The sequence below is a fragment of the Furipterus horrens genome, unplaced genomic scaffold, assembly GCF_987537825.1.
Source record: "Furipterus horrens unplaced genomic scaffold, mFurHor1.1.pri manual_scaffold_3, whole genome shotgun sequence".
Lineage (NCBI taxonomy): Eukaryota > Metazoa > Chordata > Mammalia > Chiroptera > Furipteridae > Furipterus > Furipterus horrens.
The window spans coordinates 54939292-54958714 of NW_028327173.1; the positions used below are offsets into that span (position 1 = coordinate 54939292).

Genomic DNA, 19423 nt, shown 5'->3' on the forward strand with positions numbered 1-19423 from the left:
TGGCAAGAAATATTCAAAGTAATGAAAATCCAAAACCTACAACCACGAATACTCTATCCAGCGAAATTGTCATTCAGAATAGAAGGACAGAGAAAGTGTTTCCAGGACAAAATAAAACTGAAAGAGTTCATTAGATCCAAACCACTGTTATATGAGAAGTTAAAGGGACTGGTTTAAAAAACAGAAGCTAGGGAGATGAAACAAAGGCAAACGAAACAGGCAATGAGAGTGGAAAAGGAACTGTGGGTAAGGGAAATATAGTGGGGGGAGGTCAACAGGGAGGGGGACTGGGGAGAGGGAGGGAGATGACATAGGAATTGGAGATCATGGTAGGAGGGAATGGAATAGACGGAGAGAGGTTGGGAGGAACTGTAAGCACAACTAATGGACATAATCTAAAAGGGGGGGACAACCGGAGGGAGGGGGCCACCGGGTGGAGGGGAGCAGAGGGAAGGGAAAGTGGCACAAATGTAATATTTTAATCAATAAAACACATTAAATCTTAAAAAAAAAAAAAAAAAAAAAAAAAGCTCTGAAAAACATTCATGTTAGTCTATTTATTTCCATATCCAGAGCTAATTTAAGCAAAATTAATAGTAGGTAAAGATTGCTTTGCATACACCCACCCTTCCTGTCCTGTGCCTTATCTCACTCCGAAATGACAGTCCTATACACGGTAATCCTTGACGTTGTCAGATTCTTCCTCCTCCTCCTCTACCTCCCCCTTTTTCTTTTCCTTACTCAACTACTCGCAGGAAAGCAAATGTCAGAACTGTTCAGTACAGATACTGAAATGCAGTTTAGGTGCAAGATGTTTCCTAGGGACCAACATTTGTGAAAGGAAGAAGGTGGAAGCAGGACTGAGCAGAGAGAGAAGTCAAAATGCACACAGACCATGCACAGCCTTGGCCAACCTGAAATAACCAAGTCTTTATATCCCTCCATTCTCAGTCACCACTCAGGGCTGCCCAGGAAAGAAGTGACCTTGGACGAGTTGGTACTTTGGCGAGAAGGCAGACAGACCTTGAAATTACTGACAGCTGGAGGGTCTACAGATCACTTCTGTACACATGGGGGGCAAGTTCTTCCTAGAAGAGTCTACTTATACTTAAAAAAAAAAAAAGGAAGGAAAGAAAAGAAAAAAACCCAGCCACCAAAGAAGACCAAATCAATAAAATACCATGTGTGTTGGGTGAAGAAAGATAACAAATCAAACTTTCTCTAATTAAATCCCATATGCCAGGTCTGTCCAGAAAATATCCAGCCACATTATATGAAAAATAGAGACATTTATTGAAGAAGATACAGGATACAAGAAACACTGTACATAGGACAATGACACCTCAGTCCCCTTCAAAGTAGGCACCTTGGGACCTCACACAGGTCTCCCAATTGTCATCAGCTGCCCTGTCGTATTTTCCTGAATCTCATCGATGGTTCGAAATCTCTTCCCTTTCAAAGGTGATTTTAGTTGGGAAAAGCCAGAAGTCACAGGGCACCAAATCTGGGCTGTAGTGGGACTGAGTCACCTGGGTGATTTGATGTTTCACCAAAAACTCTTCATGAGACATGATGCTTGAGCAGGCGCATTGTGATGAAGCTGACAATCACCAGTTATCCAAATAGCTACAGCCAAGTACTTTCTGCAGAGAAATGTTCAAGCTTGATGTAAAATTTGATGCAGATTGGTGGCTTTACTTGCTCAGTCATTTTGAATGCAACGGCCACACAGTACACATATTCACTCAATGTCATCTATTGTGCCCACTGACTAGTGCAGTGAAGTCATCATTGTTCATGCATGCAGATTCCAGTCCACTCTCTTTGGCTGCCAGGTTACATCTATGTTGCACAAACCATTCTTGTTATATTAACAATGGACAGACCTTGTATGTGTACATAAAATAATCACATTTTACACTTTAAACTCATTGTTATCTGTCAATATCTCAATAAAGCTGGAATAATAAAAATAAGAAGAAAACTTAAAAAAAAAACTTAAGCAACATAGTCATTGCGCAAAGATCAAAATAAACCCACAATAGCTGCTATCCAGTGATTCTCTAATATGTGCCAATGTTTCTACAAGAAAGTTATTTGTTACCTGCTTTTTTTGCAAGTCTAAAGTGAGGCACAGATAAATTACCTTTCCTAAGTTCACATAAAGCAAAACTGAGATTCAAATTTATGTCTTTCTGACTCCAAAAATATTACCCTTTCCACTATAGCATGCCTCTCTCATAATTTTTAATGGAATGCTGATTTTCCTTTGGAATTTCTTCTATTTCATTTAGAAGAAAAAGAAATGAGACAATTTTCAGACAGTTTCAATCCCTCAGACACTTCAAACCACTGATTATGTACCCTTTGAAATGCTCTTTCTGTCCACACTCCCCACTAATTTCTAAACTTCATTGGGCTCTGTCTCCCAGCTTCCTTGATGAGCTCCCCTGAGCCCTGTCATAGGACTTTGGGATCTGGTTCCTGCTCCATTTGGCTCTGAAACTTCACACTTTCCTTTTTCCTTCCCTGGGCCAATCTCCTCACCAAGGATGGAAATCTCAAAATTCCTTTACATAGACTGCAGCCTGAAAAGTGAGCCACACCCACATTCTGTTCTGGAGGCTTCCGGCCCAGATAGGTCAAAGTTCCAAGTCTCAAGTGTTAGAGGAAAAAAGAATTTTAAGGAATGAAGAATCTAATAGTGATAAGCTTATGTGAATCCTTATGAATTGTGGTGAAATATTACAAAAAATAGAATCACCTACTTCCAGACTACTTATAAAGAATGTGTATATTTATTCTTACGTTTAAACTTCAGTCACCTACAAAGTACTCTCCATTTGATGCAATACACCTATTGAGATATTTTTTTCTACTGCTCAAAACAGTTTTTGAATTCATTCATTTGATGCCTTTCAGTGCTTCTGCTGGTTTTTGTTTTTTGTTTTTTCACCTTTTACATATTGGCAAAATATTTCCCTTTGAGGCCTTTTTTCATCCAGAGAAACAAAAAAAGTCACTCAGGGTGAGACCAGGTGAATCGGGAAGGTGAGGCACGGGAGTCATGCCATTTGTGGTCAAAAACTGCTTAACATTCAGTGTGGTGTGGGCAAGTGTGGTCATAAATCATCCATCATGAAATGGGGAAATGCATTGAAAGAGTCTTCAAAAAAAAAAAATTCACTGAAGCTGACACAGCCTCTCACAATGCCAGCTGGTGCACTGATACAGATGGGCTCCTAAAACACTCACCTATTGGGGATTCCTGTGTTATAAGGGGCCTGTCCTCCAGAAGATAATTCCATTTTGAGGGGTCTCCCCTCATAATAAATGTTGTTATAGTTTACACCACTATTTGTTTGGTTTTCTGTTACTTGCAGTTGAACATATTCCTAACTGATAACATCACCTTGCTGCCCAAGGTCAGCAAAACTCAATGAAGGTCAGTGACTTTGGAAACCTTTTATATACACTTAACTATTCAGGTTTTTTATGAACTCAAATGAATTTCTGGAATAGAGAGTAAATGCTTAATATGGTAGCTTGGAGACTAGCAATAGTAGGCATTCAGTAAATATTAATTGAATGAATGAGCACTAAGTACTCATGGGACTTATATAAATGATCACTTAAAAAAAAGAGACATATGTGAGCAATTATTGAGCAAAGTTCAGGTCATTGTCCTGGAGACACACAGAGGAGCAAAATGAAGAGAGAAATGTGGTCACCACCCTCAAAGACTTTGCAGTTTAAAAGCGAAATACAAAGATGACTGGAATAATAGGAGGGAAGTGCCCACATGGCACCTTTTGGTATAACTTTAAAAACAATGTGTTTAGAAACACCTTTTCAAACAGTGTTGCTTCATTAGTATAGCTTTAAAAATAGGAATAATCCAGAAGAAAATGGAAAAGAAAGAAAGTGACAAAAATGCTAATTCTGATCATTTATGGGTGGTAGGCTTTCAAACAACTTTATTCTCCTCTTCATATTTTTCTGCTCAAAGTAGAAAATTTACAAAATATAGATAAGTAATAGGAGGAAAATAGAAGACCACTTGTGTCCTCGGTATCCAGAGATTTGCGATCCTGTCTACACCTATTATTCTAATTTATAGCAGATTATTTGTATTTGAATCTAAACAACACAAGCAATATTATTGTAAGTATCTTGAAGCAAGCTATGAAGACAAAAAAGTTCTTAATGTGAAAGCCACATAATATTCACAAATATAAAATATTACAATCCATGGCATATAGAGAATACCAAATTAACTGCTACTATAAAACAATATGGTTCAATTCAATTGAAAAATCCTTAGTTTTTAATGCTGTTTCATAACTACTATGTGCAATTTATATTGCCTGTTTAGTTCCCTGCTGTTCCTTCCCTTGATTCAATATTTTGCCCTACGAATTCTCATTAATTCACAAGTGTTTATTACTATTAGAAGAAAATAATAACAGTCACAGAAAAATGGATCACCAGCTCCAAACATTCAGTTTTCTATCCCAACCAGTGTCTCACACTGAGAGATAGGGAGTAATTTGATTACTAATCAGACTTAACAAAAAAAAAGTTCAATACTTACTTGTAGAGATCATTGACTTATTGTCTTAATTACTTCTTCTCACTAGTCTTTTAATTATATTTTCTGTTTGCTTCAATTTTTATCTCCCTTTTGAACTTTTGGCCTGCAATCTCCACTCTCCATGACCCTTGTATTCTTAAATCATTTATTTTCAATGACTCTGCATTTCCCATAAAGACCATCTTCAGCTTTTGTAGGACCAAGTAATAAAGAGCATCAGCAGTTCCAAATAGGTCATATTAATGTGCTAGGGCTGCCCTAACTAAGTATCACAGACTGGGTAGCTTCAACAACAGAAATTTATTGTTTCACAATTCTGCAGGTTAGAAGTCCAAAGTTAAGGTGGCAGCAGGATTAGTTTCTTCTGAGGGAAGGATCTGTTCCAGGCATTTGTCTTTGGCTTACAGATGGTTGTCTTCTTCTTCTATCTTCTCAGTGGTCTTCTCTCTGTATGTATATGTGTCCTGGTCGCTTCTTCTTTTAAGGGCACCAGTCATATTAGGGTCCACCCTATAGACCTCATTTAACCTTAATTACCTCTTTAAAGACCTCCAAATACAGTCGCCTTGGAGGTACTGGGAGTTGGGGCTTTAACGTATGAACTGGGGGGCGGTGGTGGCGGTGGCACAATTCAGCTCGTATCACAGGTATAACCAGAAATGTGACCAATTTAAGTACAAGACATGGATTTAGAGAGAAGAAACAGAGTACATGTTGCCTGAGTACAAGGAAACCCAAGCTGCTACACTTTGATTCTGAATTATCTGATCTGGCAAAGAAAAAAGGGTAATTGGTGACCTATCGAAAAGAAGAACAGGTAGCTTCAGGATCTTACCACATTTGTGTAGATAGCTGGGATGAATGAACAGAGCTTAATGAAGCTCTCCAATGAAAGTCCCCAGAGCATGGGGAAGAAGTTGCACTTCATAGTAATCTACCGATAGACCAAACAGAATTAACTATACAAAAGAGATAGGGAAATAAGGTTGAGAGGGAGAGGAGACCCACAACAAAACAGGGAATTGTTAAGGAATCCAGAGTCATACATCTACACTTTAAATATTCTTTGCTTTTAAAGTATCTTTCTTGTATGTTTATGTGTTTTTTCTGTGTTCATGTTTCACTACAATAGCAACAGTTCTCAAATCCTAATACCTGAGACAGAATCTCGGTAAAGCATGATTTTTCAAGCTGCATCTATTGAACTTGTCACATCTCTTTGTCCTTTCTCCAGAAAAACATCAATCCAGAAAGGCAAGCTCTCAGGTAAATTACTTAAGCCCAAATATATTTTCTGATATAACAAGATGCAGTAATGTTGTCGATGTTGTTGTTTCCTAATTGGGACATTTGCAAGAAAAGAGTGATTTAGAGCTTTTGGCTAGTAAAAGAACAAAGTAGCTTATGCTCAGCTGGAAAGCAGGAGTGTAATGGAGTCCTGGTTAACATCTGGGTTGATTTTTCAGTCAGTGAGAGATACAAATATACTACATGGTCAAAAATATATTTAAAAATCATTAATTTAATCCATAAAGTAAAACACATCTGATTTTGTCCATTGCATTCTATTAATTAACTCTGCGTACTGAAGTTTGACAACCAATGCAGTATTTATATACTAAAATAACTAATTCTCCTTTGAGGGCACTGCTCAAGTCCTCTTCAAAGCAATCAAGACTGGCAGTTGATCGTTTAAACAAAAAACTAAGTTAATGAGCTAGCTGTATGTAAATACATTTATCTCAAATTGTTTAACTGAAAGCATAAATATATGTCCATACATTATTCGTAATGCTAAGGGTTTTACTTTGAAAGTGACTCAATTAATTGTCCTCTTTCTTTATCCTTTTTTAATTTTTTAAATATAAATCATACTAATAACATTTGGGGTTTCAAGTTTAGGGAAAGGGAAAGGTGAAAAGATATTTGCAAACCAATATAAATATTAAATCCTAGACTTTTTTCTTTTTTACGAGTTTTATCCTCATTTCATTTGATAGCTTCTTTTTAACTGATGGACAAATGAAATCATTCCAAAGTACACACCATTTTCAACTATCTGTATGGAGAAGTGAGTAAGCCATTGTAGGGAAATATCCAATAATCAATCTGCATATAACTTCTATTGGTCTATATCAAAACTAGTAAATAACATTAAAAATATTTTTTCAGTATTATCTCCCAGTATCTAAGAGTTTTGATGAAAATTAGATCTATGGGAACATGAAGTCTCAAGAATAAATAAGCTCCAGTTCAACTATTTGAGGCTGATCTTTGAATTAAAAATTGAGTGAGAGAAGTTTTATTTTCTCATCCCCTAAAAAAAATTTCATGTTGTTATTAATAACTGAAATAGGTTGGGGAAGTTTCCACTTCTCCTCACAGTTAGAGATGCCTTGACAGTCTCAGCAAGCATTATGGTCCATGAAGAAGCAAGATGAAAACCTATAGGAGGGAAAACCCCGGGGTTCTTTTTCTAAGGCTGTAATACATATGTGCAAATAAAATGCCTCAGTACACAAAATAAGAAGAAAGGAAAACACGAGAGAAAGGAAGAATGCTATAGTAGACTGCATCTGACAGCACCTGTTCTCTAAATCAGATGTTCACTAAGAGGGATACGCATACTCCTGGGGCAACCCAAAGACTTTCCTAGAGAAGCCCAAGCAAGGATATTTTTAAGGGAATCAATTTTTAGAACCTCAAATTTCCTCGGTACTCTCCTAAAACCAATCTACCTGAAAAATGTACTTCCAGCCACCATGAGCTCCCCTTTCCCTCTTATCTTTCTATTTTTACAATAGAAAGGCAAGCATCTGACCATCTGGTATCTTATTAGGCTGCACTGAACTTAGAAAAACATGTGAGCAACAAAAGGGCAATTTAAAGTATTCTATAGATGTTGACCCAACAAATCACTTTTATGACTGGGCAACAAGTCACATTGCAATCCTTTGTTTCCAGTCCTTCAGCTTTCTAAACAATTGATGGAAGGCCTAACTGAGTTTGCCATTTGAAAGATCATTGAAAACATTTTTTGGAGATAGATCATTATATGGCTTTTGGCATGTAACTCTGAAGGAATTCAAAGACTTGTGTAACACTGTATAACAAATCTCATTTCATTCCTATCTACTTATATGAACAGGTTTGCTAAATGAAAGGTTAAGAGAAGACATCTTATTTATAAAAAACAAAGAGCAGACTCTCAACAAAATGTTAAAGGAGGAAGTAAAAAAGATGACTGCATTCAATTCACTTCATTTAACCAGAAACAATTTACTCCTTGAAGTTAAGTTGCTAAAACTTAACAGGAGGTTAAATAGGATCTATTCAATTTGAATTCAAATATTTAATGACTTCAAGTATGAAATTCTGTGTGACATATTTTGGTGGTGGAAGTGAGTAGTGAGCAACAGACTAGAATGCTACTACAAACATACAGAGCACTACACTGTTCGCTGATGAAGAAGGCAGAGACCAAGTTCAATGGACACTCCCATTGTAAATAGCATGGTGGGCTTGTGATTATTTTGTCACTTCTGAATGCACATCTTTATTATCTAAAAATTGACAATTTTACCTATAGCAGTAGTTCCTTTACTTTTGATGAAGGACTTAGTTATCGGGGAGTACTAAGGATGTGTTAATATTGTAGCTACAAAAACACTTCCTTATATTAAAAAGTATTAAAAATAAGTCTAAACAAAAAAATGCTTCTGATCTTTGGAAGAATCTTTCTAAACATATAGCATCTTGTGTGCTTTTATGTTGTCATAAAGGATAATATTCCCCATTCTTCCAGTTCCTCAAAGCAAATTTACAGATAAGTGTGACTATCTCTACTTAAAAGAACCAAGGATTCTGATATGATCCTTTGAAGGAGCCAAAAGAGCCATATTATTTTATTGCCATGAATGGCTGAGAAGTATAGAATTGCAATTCCATCTCTAGGACTAGTGCACAGGCCACAAACAAACAGCCACTCAGGGTGAGATTTAGCAAACCAAGGAGACTACCAATTGAAATTCTCCATTCTAAAACAATTTCATTGGAGATGGCAGTGCCAGAAATGGTGTTTTATACTTAACTTCCCCCAAATTACAATGCATCACAGATTCAAAGTCTTTGTTATGATCTGTGGCAGAAGTTTTTAAGGTTATTTTTATTTACTCCAAACTCTATCTAAACAAAGTCAACAGAGGCCCTTTGCAATTTTTATGTCATGTTTCATGCTGTAATTAAGTAAGCGGTGGAACTCAAAAGGAAGCCCCTAGAGAAAGCATCAGGACATCACTTATTGATTGGTGGGATTTTAGGGATTTAAAATTTCTGTTCTATTGTACAACTGCACTTTATTACCACTTTATCCTTCAAATGTAATAAGTACAAACTGCTTCAGTAATGATGGAAAAGCTTTCTCAGCTTTAATGAAACCTTTTATTTGCTACTGAAACTTTTATTATCTCCAAATGATAGCACAGGCAAGAAAAATAATCACTACTTATATTGAGGGAACACTTTAGCAATTTGAATAATTTTGTCCTTGGGTGAATTTTAAGGCATTTAGAATTCTTATGTTTATTATTTTCATTTATTTTTGAGGTACTAAGAATAAAATATATGTGTACATATACACACTGTAACAAAATTATTTTCTAATAATATATTAAAATACTAGGTTTTATGTGCAGCTATCACCTGTAAGATATGAGTCTGATCTGGATAAGAATTTCTATATATTTAGGGCTCCCACAAATCTGAACTGTTGACCATGAGAAGCAATGGAGTCCTTTGGTTAAGCCCACAGGCTCTGAATCTGGACTACCTGGCTTTGCATTCCAGCCCTGAAGCCCTCTTTCCTGTGAGATCTTTAAAAAGTTCCCAGTCCTCACTTTCTTTATGTGTGAAAAGAAGGATGACAAGAACCTGTGTCGTGGAGTGGATGCCAAGATTAAATGAGATACTTCATGTAAAACGTTAGACTAGAGCCTGGCGCACGGTAAGCACTTGATAAATGTTGAGTTCTGATAAGGTTTTCACAGGTGAATATATCCACCTCTGGATGATACCACTCATTCAACAACCATTTGTTGAGCATTACTTTATGCAGAACATTGGTCCTTGGTAAAGTGGGCATAAAGATTAATGAGATACGGTACCTATTCTCCAGGAGTTTCCAATTTTAGTGCAAAACTATTGTTGCCAGCCTAACCTCTTTCTTGAAGAGCACCATGAAGCATACTCTGTCACCAGATTACCAAGTTTCCTTTCCATCATGTGCTTGCAACTAATGGAGCTTCAGAAAAATTTCACTTCAGTTTCTGAAATCTTAATCATGCACAATTTTATAAGCAGCTACCGGTTTTTCCACATTTTAAAATAGATGATTAAATGGTCTAATCAGAGTCTAACTTAGCCAACAACTTGAAAAATATAGTAAGACAACCATGACTGACACCTTCATTTTCCTGAACAAGGACATACTGCAAACAGCAGCTGCAGAAAAATCAGGCCAATTACGTCCGACATGATCCACGGCTAACTAAAACTGCCCAGGAGGTCAGCATCAAAGCGTTAAAGCACTTAAATTCAATTTAATTCGAGATAAAATAAGAACCTTGTTTATTACAGCTTCATCACTTTCCAGAAAGTTCTGAAACTGACTTCCAACATGGTGTCTTATATGCCTTTAGTTTTTTGATTTTTGTTTATGTCATTCTATTCAGAGAATTCATTACGAAATAAAATCTTTAAGTTTGACTATAAATCCGAAGCACAACAACTAATGTGGAATTTCAGACACAACAAACTCCAAGTGATCTTAAATATGTTGTCTTCTGGTAATTCTCTGCTCTTGAAAATGTGCAATAAATCCAATTAAAAAGGAAAACATCTTCAAATTAGTTGCAAGATCTACTAGGATATTATCTACTTACTAGATGTATCATTATAAAAAACCATCTAATATGCATGACATTGTCTAACTCAGAAAGAAATTGGATATTCACTCTTCAATAAGAAGACCAAGACTATCTGGGGGGGGGGGGGGGGCAACAGCCAGAGTCGATTGAATAATTGCCAAAATAAGTCTTCTGAGGAGTCACCCTGCCCAAAGCAACAGGAGATCATCTGTAAACATACAGGCCCACAGCTCCGTCCATTTCTCCTTCCTTTCCTGTATCACACCACCTTCCCTGGTCAAAATACTATTAATGGCCCCCTATGTTCCTTTTGGGACTGGGCAGATAAAAATCCAGAAGTGAGGGGCACCCCTCACAATGCAGCCACCCTCAACTTTAACTCACACCTCTTTTGTATGCAAGATGCCACAGTGAGAATTTATCTCGCTCCCGAATTTCCAAACGATTGTGTATTTTGGTGACCTCTACTTTTGCATTTAAACACGTATGTTCCACACCACAGGATCCTCTTGATCCCAGCTAATGTCCCTGCTTAATGTATGCGTTTCTCACATCCATTTTTTTAAATCCTTCCAGAGTAAAAATTTCAAAAAGGGTGGACGTCGGTGAAAAGAAGTGAGGAAGGGGAAGGAGGAGATACAAAGCCTAGGATTTCTGCCATCCTCCCTGCAACCTAGAATGCGTATTATTTTACTCCTCGAACCCATCCCCCTGTCGCTCTCCCTCTGGCCCCTTCGCTTCGCAGCAGAGGGAGGAGGAGGGGCCTCTGGCTGAAGCCGCCACCTGCCACCGCAGTGTGGAAAAGCTCCAGTTGTCACTTACCCAGAGGGGTGAGCGTGGCTCATTTTTGCAGGATCTTTTTTGGGACCCCGCGGCAGGTGCGGAGCGTGGGTGCCGTGGGACCCCGCGCACGCTGGCGCAGCGACAGTCGTGCTCGCAGGAGGCTCCGCACTGCGGTCGCCGGTTCGCGGGGCACCTGGGCTAGGCTGCCGCTGCCCCTGCGCCCGAGCCACTCGCAGCCTCCTGAGCCCCCTCCCGCTGGCGGTATCCACAGCCGCCCGGTTGCTAAGGGAGGAGGGAAGGCAAGCACCGAGGTTCCGGGGAAGCCAAGGCGCTGCTGGAACCAAGCCCGGGGAAGCTGGAAGCGAAAGCTCAGTGCTTAGCCCTTTTTCTGGGCCCTAAGCAGGAGGAGACCCAGGCTCTTGCTCTGTAACTCGGGGCGCCGGTTTCCCAGCACCTGTACTCTGAAAACACACACACACTCACTCATACACACACACCACCCCCACACCCGTTCAGGTTGGGGTGTTTCCTTTTAGGCCCTGGGGAAGGGCTGAGGGGTGACTGAGGGTACCAAGAGCAGAGAGCAGCTACTACAGTGTGATGCGTTGATGCCCAGCTATAAAACAGACTCTAGATTGCAAGTTCAAGGGTAAGAAAGAAGTCCTTTCAATCTGCTCTGGGTCTTTATTTTCCTTCTGCATCTGCAAAGCATTGTAATGGGTTCATTTCCTCCTTGTAAAATTCCCATCTTTGCTCCTAGATGATGTCCCCACTCCCAGCAGGCCCGGCTGACAGTTTTGATGCTCAGAAGGTGGGGAAGATGCAGTTACTCAATAAAGCATGCTGGAATTGCAGTTGTATTTGAATCCAGTATGGAGAATGCAAGGCTTTCATGAAGAAGCCTGAATTTAAATAAGTGGGCCTTGATATGGAGGAATTTTAAAGCATTGGATTCAGATGACCTATTTTCAGTCCTGTTCTTGCTTTGTCAGGTTTTTGCTGGGTGACTTGACTCTGGCCTGGCCTCACGTTCCTCATGTATAAGTGACAGGTTGGACATATGGATCTCTAGTCTAACTCAGACACACTTGCAAGTGGGAAAGGTGTGACATCATTAATGGCTTTCTGCTTTCCCACATATCAGAAAGGCCCATTGAACATATCAGAGCCCAGTCTTCTTTGCATGACATTCAAGGTCTTTAATCATCTGTCCCCAGCATCTTTCATCAGCTTCACTTGAGACCACTTTCCCCATCTCTGCTACCTTAAACCCTAGCAAAACAAATCTAATGGGAGTACATTTTCACCTTGGACTACCTGACCAACTTCTATTCATCCCTCAACACTTAGCGTAAACACTACTTTCTTTGATGTCCCCAAGTATATTGGTGACTCCCACCTCTGGGGCTCCACACTGCCTGAACATACCTCAGTTTTATACTCACCCCCCTGTACTGCACCCAATGGTCTATGGCTGCCTTTTCTACTTGAACATGAGCTCCTCTATTTTATTTTTCTGTATTCTTATAAGCAAACAGCAGTTCAATAATGTTTGAAGTATCAACGAAGGGAAAAAAATTGTAATGTCTTCAAAATAATAGCATTTTTATTGAGTACTTCACTAAGTGCTCTTTTCAGCCTTTTAGTGAGCACTTACTGTTCATCATCTCATTTAATTCTCATCTTTACTCTGTGAGGTAGCTCTTTCTCCTCCATTTCAGAGACATCTGAGCTAAGACACAGAGAAGTTAATTATTTTGCCTGACGTCTATAAGAGCTGCTAGGTGGAAAAAACTAGGATTCAAATCCAATTGTGTCTGATTTTAAAACCTGTAAGTGTTTTTAACAATAACAATGAACTCCTTTTCCTGTAATTGCTGTGAATTGTGGCAGAAGTTGAATTGTCTATACTGCCAGAGTTTCCTGATCTGGAACAGCAAAGCCACCCCAGTGTGTGTGGAGCAGGGAGGGTGTGTGTGTTTGGGGAGGTGGTTCTAACTCAATAGTTTAGATCCAAAGACTGAGAACTTAAGGCTGGTTTGGGGACCAGATGGCTAGAGCTAGTGAGAGGCGGAGGTTGTCCAAGAAGGAAGGTGTGAGATGTAAAAGTGGCATCTTAATCTTAAACAAGGACGCCCTATAGATACTTAATTATTTTACAGCCATAAATAGAAGTTGGGCCAGCTCTTACCCCACTTATGCTTACTGATGAGACTGACTCTTGTTCCCATTTCATGGTGTCCTTAATGCTCATGTAACTAGATTTCACCTGGATACAAATTGGGAGGGAGGGAGGATGGACTAGGGAGAGACACTATAACTTGCCCAACTGTTGCCAACCCCTAAGGATGGTGTAAATAATATAATTTTAAATAGATACTAGTTGTTACATATTAATTTATTTGTGCAAATAGAAAATGATATTCTCTTGCTGGTAGAATGAGAAAGGAAATTAAAATACACTAACTAGATCCTCAGGATTCTATAGAAATGAATCCCTAACACTCAGCTGACAGTGAGGTACCCTCAGAAGCATGCATTAATTCATAAATGGGGTTTCATTTCTCCACCCCTGTGAGCTGCACAATTTCACATCCCTGATGAACACCGTAAGGGCGCTACTAATTTTCACTTCAAAAAATGCTCGCTGTGAAAATGTATTGGGAATTTAGCCAGAGGAGTTTTTATGTTAATTTCTAGTATGGAGATAGAAAAAGAAAAATACTAAATTAAACCATTTCAGAGACCAAATAGTCATTGGAGTCATTTTTATTTTCTCACAGGAAAACAAGTCCCCAGATGTGCTTGGTAGTACCATAAATTTATAAAAAGATTTCTGTTTTGTAGAAAGACTATGGAGTTGGGGTTTCAGGAACAGGGGACTTTTGGGGGTAGGGAATAAAAAGAGACAAAGGCTACTCTTATGATGCTGATTAGATCTCCACTTTGATTGAACAAGAGCTAGACTTAGAAATCACACATCATCTAACCTACCAGTGACCATCTCTTAGATCAGGGATGGAAAGTCTATGGCTCAAGGGCCAAACCCAGCCCCATGCCTCTTTTTGAACAGTGCAGAACTTAAGAATGGTTGCTGCAGTTGTAAATGGTTGGAGAATATCGAAAGAATAATAGTATGTGACACATGAACATTTCAATAATAGTATGTGATTCATGAACATTTCATGAAATTCACATTTCATTATCCATAAATAAAGTTTTATTAGAACACAGCCATAGCCATTTGTTTGAGTTGTCTATGGCTGCTTTGGTGCTATAGAGGCAAGACTGAGTGGTTGCAACAGTGACCTGATGGCCAATAACATCTAAAATATTTACTATCTGTTCCTTTACAGAAAGTTTGCTGATCCCTGGCCAAGGCTGTCACTGCAATCAGAGAAATAATTTACCCCCGTGGACCTTAACAACATCTTTCACCCTTTTATTCCCAGCACCTGTCACAGTGCCTTTCACAGAGTAAGTGCTCAATAAAGGAATGAAGGAATGAATAAATATATGGGATGAGTAAGTTTTCCCATGGGTTTATCTTTCTCCTACAGATAAAGATCAAGCCATCAAGAGTTTCTCTGCAGATATAACAGACACGCATGATAATTTGATGTGATCCCAGAGCTACCTTCTTTCATCAACATCACTTCAAACCACAGTGGGAAGTAGGTAATGGAAGCATTTTGAAACAACACAATCGTGCAGATGGTTAAGTTTATAAGAGAGCTTCCTAATATCTACCATCAGCCAGCATTAGCTTGGGTCACTCAAAGCTGTAGCACTGAGAATCTGAAGGATGAAGAGCAAATGTACAAGGATTTAACTTCAAACCTGAATTGTTTTCTAGCCTTCTTTAAAAAGCCTCCCTAATTAGCTTAATTCCAGTGAGCCATTTAGTGAACCATGGTATTAGGTACAAGAAAGGCTGAGAGAGCATGTACAGGGGATAGAGTGACAAGCTTCATCCCTAATTTAGAGTTTTGAGGAATCAGAAAAGACAAGGATTCTCCAGCTTCTATCCCTATTTCTGAGTTGGATAGAGTATGCAGACAGATTAGTTGGAATTGGAAAGTCAATGAACTTCTTTAGTAGCCATGAGAAATCAATGATGCTAACTATGCCTGAGGTCTCAAAGATGGGCAGAATTCCTGTCTGCCCTCAAGCCTGAAGTTTCTACAGACATGCAGACAGCAAATGACAAAGTAAAGTGATAAGTGCTCTGGTGGAAGTATGTGTAAGGTGCAATACAGAGGTGCCTTCTGACTAATGTTTCTATCCTGTCCCTACCCCCCACCACTTCCAGCCTTGTACCCACTCTTTATGATGCTAAACATCACTTCTCCCTAATGACATTAATATTTCCTGTAGCCTGGACACCCTGGTTATTCCTCACCATCCTCTCCCAAGGATTCTACACCAGGAGAGGGAAGAGACTGGCCATGATGGAGAAGAGAAGGATGAGAGAGAAACATACACACTGTTGAGGATGCATAACCACTAAGAAATATGAAAGGAGAATAAAGGATATTTGTGTTTTTATTGTTTTCAAATAATTATATTACTGTTAAATACGTTCCCCACTTCTACCCCTAAAGTTCTGTCCAGAAAACTCAACAGAAGAGCCTTAAAAGATGTGTAGGATGTGTCCAGGTAGGTGGGGGTTGGGGGGAAAGACTTTTCCTCAAGCCAAGCCCTCACATTTAAGCCTTTCAAGCTGAGAGTAGACTGCCAGTGTCTGGAGAACCTGTCCTGGTTTTCTGTAGCCCAAACATTAATGGAGGTTGTGATTTGGAACAGAAAAAAGAAAAAAGAAAACAGAGAAGAGATAGGAAATGATGGCTCCATTAGGGAAATGAGAGTTGAACAGGACTTTGGTGTGTCAAATCATTGCTGTGGGGTCACCTCCTCCTTTAGTCTGTACCTCTATTGTCTGTACTTCTCATGCTGCATATCATATACAGTAGTCCCTCTCTATATTGTGGTTCACTTATCGCGGCTTCACTGTATTGCGGGATTTTAAAAAATATTATATTTAATTATTTATCGCAGATTTTTTGCTATATCGTGGAATTCTGCAGTACTGTATATATCTGTTGTTAAAGTTATGTAGGTTTAAGAGTGTAGAATAAATGTAAGGTTCCTACTTCATGGGGGGTCTGGAATGTAATACCCACAGTACGTGAGGGAATACTGTACTGTGTTGTTTACATGCATGTCTTACATCCTCCAACCCCAGGCTAAGTTTCTGCTTTCTCCATCAGTGCCAATCTCATAGCCATGAATTAAGAAAGTATTTAATAAGTCATCATCGGCAGCCATCCATCTCGAGAGACGATGGTGTAGCTTCTTAAGAGCTGAAGCTACAGAGCCTGGGCAGGGTGATATGGAGGGTCTGCTGTTGCCCAAGCAGCAGACCCCCCCTCTCTTCGCAGCTGAAGGATCCAAGGGAAAGACGGAGTCAATACAGCTTGGCTTCAGGTGCGCCGCAGGAGTTGCCAGTGTTGACTGCAACGTCAAACCGCCTTAGGGACTCCGGCTCCGGATTTTCTGTCGGGGTTTACTCCCTTAGCCTTTCCCCTGAAGAGGTATGCCGCAAGGCAGCGGAGGTTTTTTTGGAATCAGAGTTTTCCTTCTCTGAATTTAATAAGTATTCATTGAATAAATGATATAAGGAATGCAATTCATATTTTCCTAAACACCTCAATTGGAAGAGGGAATGTGAAGATGGTAGATAACAGTCATAAATAATTATTTATTTCGCTTTGGCCCCACCTACATGTGAGTGAATTTGTTATATATTAACAAGCTCACCAAGTCTGTGATTGTCCACCATTAGCCAAAAATGCTTTTTAAACCAGAAGAGGAACTGAGCAGAGCCATCATAATGACTTGATGCAATGGGACACTAAGTTTGTTGACTATATTCAATGTTTCCTAAGCAGCTACAAATATGTCTGACACTACTGGTCGGCATAAGAAACAGACAGCATACTTGGAATACTCCAAAGTCCACGTAGGCTCCACTTGGCCTAGTATCACAGACTCTTCTTTTACTTAACTATGTCCCAAGGACTAAGCTAAGTATTTCATTCACTGAATCCTCACAATTGTAAGGTGAATGTTATTTTTATCCCTATTTTACAGATGAAGAAACTGAGGCTCAGATAAATTAAGTACCAGATACCAAGTTGCACAAGCTGAGATTCAAATCCCATTCCCCATTATCTGAGAACTCACATTTTTAAACAGTTTGCTATCTTCCTTCCCACGTCCCAGAGGTAAGGAAGCATGGCCACAAATGGAGAGGGTAATAACTGTAAGGTCACCGATCTCAGGGAAAGTTGTTCTCAGTTTTACCAACTCTTCTCCTCCCAATGTTCCCCATGAACACTGACTCAATATTGTGGCTGATGAAAAGAAACTGAAGTGCAGAGATTTTATTGATTACCACACCTGTGTTTTCCAACAGAGAAAGTAGAATATTCCCTGCCTTCTAGCAGTCATTCCTAAAATGTTTTACAGCTTGATTTGGTTCAAACGACACTGCACTTGACTCTTGCATGAAAGCAGAACAGCCATGATCTTCAAGAATTCTGGCACCATAAACAGGGGGACCATGAGCCCTTCGATTTGATCCCATAGACAAAAATATTGCACTTTGCAAACACAGGTTGAAGGAGATGCATGGCTTTGAGCTGAAGATTAGGATTGTTTGTATGGGAGGTAGTGATAGTCAAGTTCATAAAGCAAACCATTTGAACTACAGTATCTATCTTTAAATAAAAACATAGCTTCAGTTTGTTCCTTAGATTCCAAATATGAGTGAAATCATATAGTATTTATCTTTCTCTAACTTGCTTATTTCACTTAGCACTAACAAGCACAATAGAGACAATTCGTAGAGAGTAAGCTGACAGCTCTAGGGGGTGGAGGTGAGGGGGTGGAGGGATCAAGCAAAAAGGAAAAAGGACTCATGGACATGAACATCAGTGTGGTGATTTCAGGGGCTGGATAAGGGGAATAAATGATAATGGAAAAATACAATAAAAATAAATTTATAAAAAACATAGCTTCATTACTTGCAAATTCATATTGTAACTCAAACTAGATTAAGGAAGTGCTACCTGGTAAGGTTCTTGAGAAGTAGATATTGACTAAAAAACCTTTAATAATTAACATATTAGTTTCATATAAATACGCACCCCTGAAGGAGCTCGAGTATGCTTTCACTAATAATGGTGCAGTCAATCCTCTCTACCTAAGAACACAAAGGTTAAAGAAAAGTTTTGTCATTGTTGGGGTGATCATAGATTCTGAATTAAGGAGACTTTCCTATAATTATTTTAAAAAGGGGAGTGTGAACAAAGCATCAAAGAACTTACAAAGAGGAAAATAGAATTCTGGAATGGGAGTTGGAGGGATTATCCCCCAGCCAACTCTATAAAAAAATCAAAGCAGTGGAAATAAATCAATAAGTAGGCAGATTAAAACAGCAAAACTATGAACTCCTGAGCTCTACAAATTTATCTGGAGAAAAAATCTGGTGATTCATTGGGATACAGACAGTTTTGTAGCTATTTAATAAAGGGTACTGCATATCCCACATTTGGGTTGAGGAGGAGGGCTCATGACTACAAGGTTTATTGCCTGCACCTGTGCACGGCTGTCGCCACTAAGCTTTCCTCCCTAAGCTAAATGGTCAGTCAGGTGGGGACGCAGGAGAGGTGCTCTGAAGAGCCAACATTATGCAAAATTAGAAGCAGAAGCACAAAATTTTATGGCCTTTTGCCTCCAATGTGTTCCAGCATCACTCACAGGAGCTGAGGCTATTTCGTCAGCTGTAAGCCAAAGGGGAAGAAGCAGAGCTTTAACACCGGAGTGTGCAATGGTATGGAGAAGCATTTAGCGATCCAAGAAAAGGAGTCACGACGAGAAATACAGATTTACTGACTTAAAAGGCGAATAAGTGACAAAGAAAGAGGCAAAAATCTTAAATGGAAGGTACTTAGTGTCAATTATTCATAATTACAAAAAACATTAAATTGACAAACACCCTTCATTTTGCTTGACGTTATGATTTTGCACTTAGATTTGAGTAGTTACACATATGTGA

At 39.1% G+C, this 19423-nt stretch overlaps 1 protein-coding gene across 1 annotated transcript in view; it reads right to left on the bottom strand.

Annotated features, from left to right (window-relative positions):
* Positions 1-11497, bottom strand: part of ERICH3 (glutamate rich 3) — a 124678-nt gene extending 113181 nt beyond the window's left edge. The window contains exon 1 of the mRNA XM_090271681.1: positions 11341-11497. Coding sequence (XP_090127807.1) covers positions 11341-11363 — 23 coding nt within the window. The 5' untranslated portion in view covers positions 11364-11497. The remainder of the gene's footprint in view (positions 1-11340) is intronic.
* Between the last annotated feature and the right edge of the window lie 7926 nt (positions 11498-19423).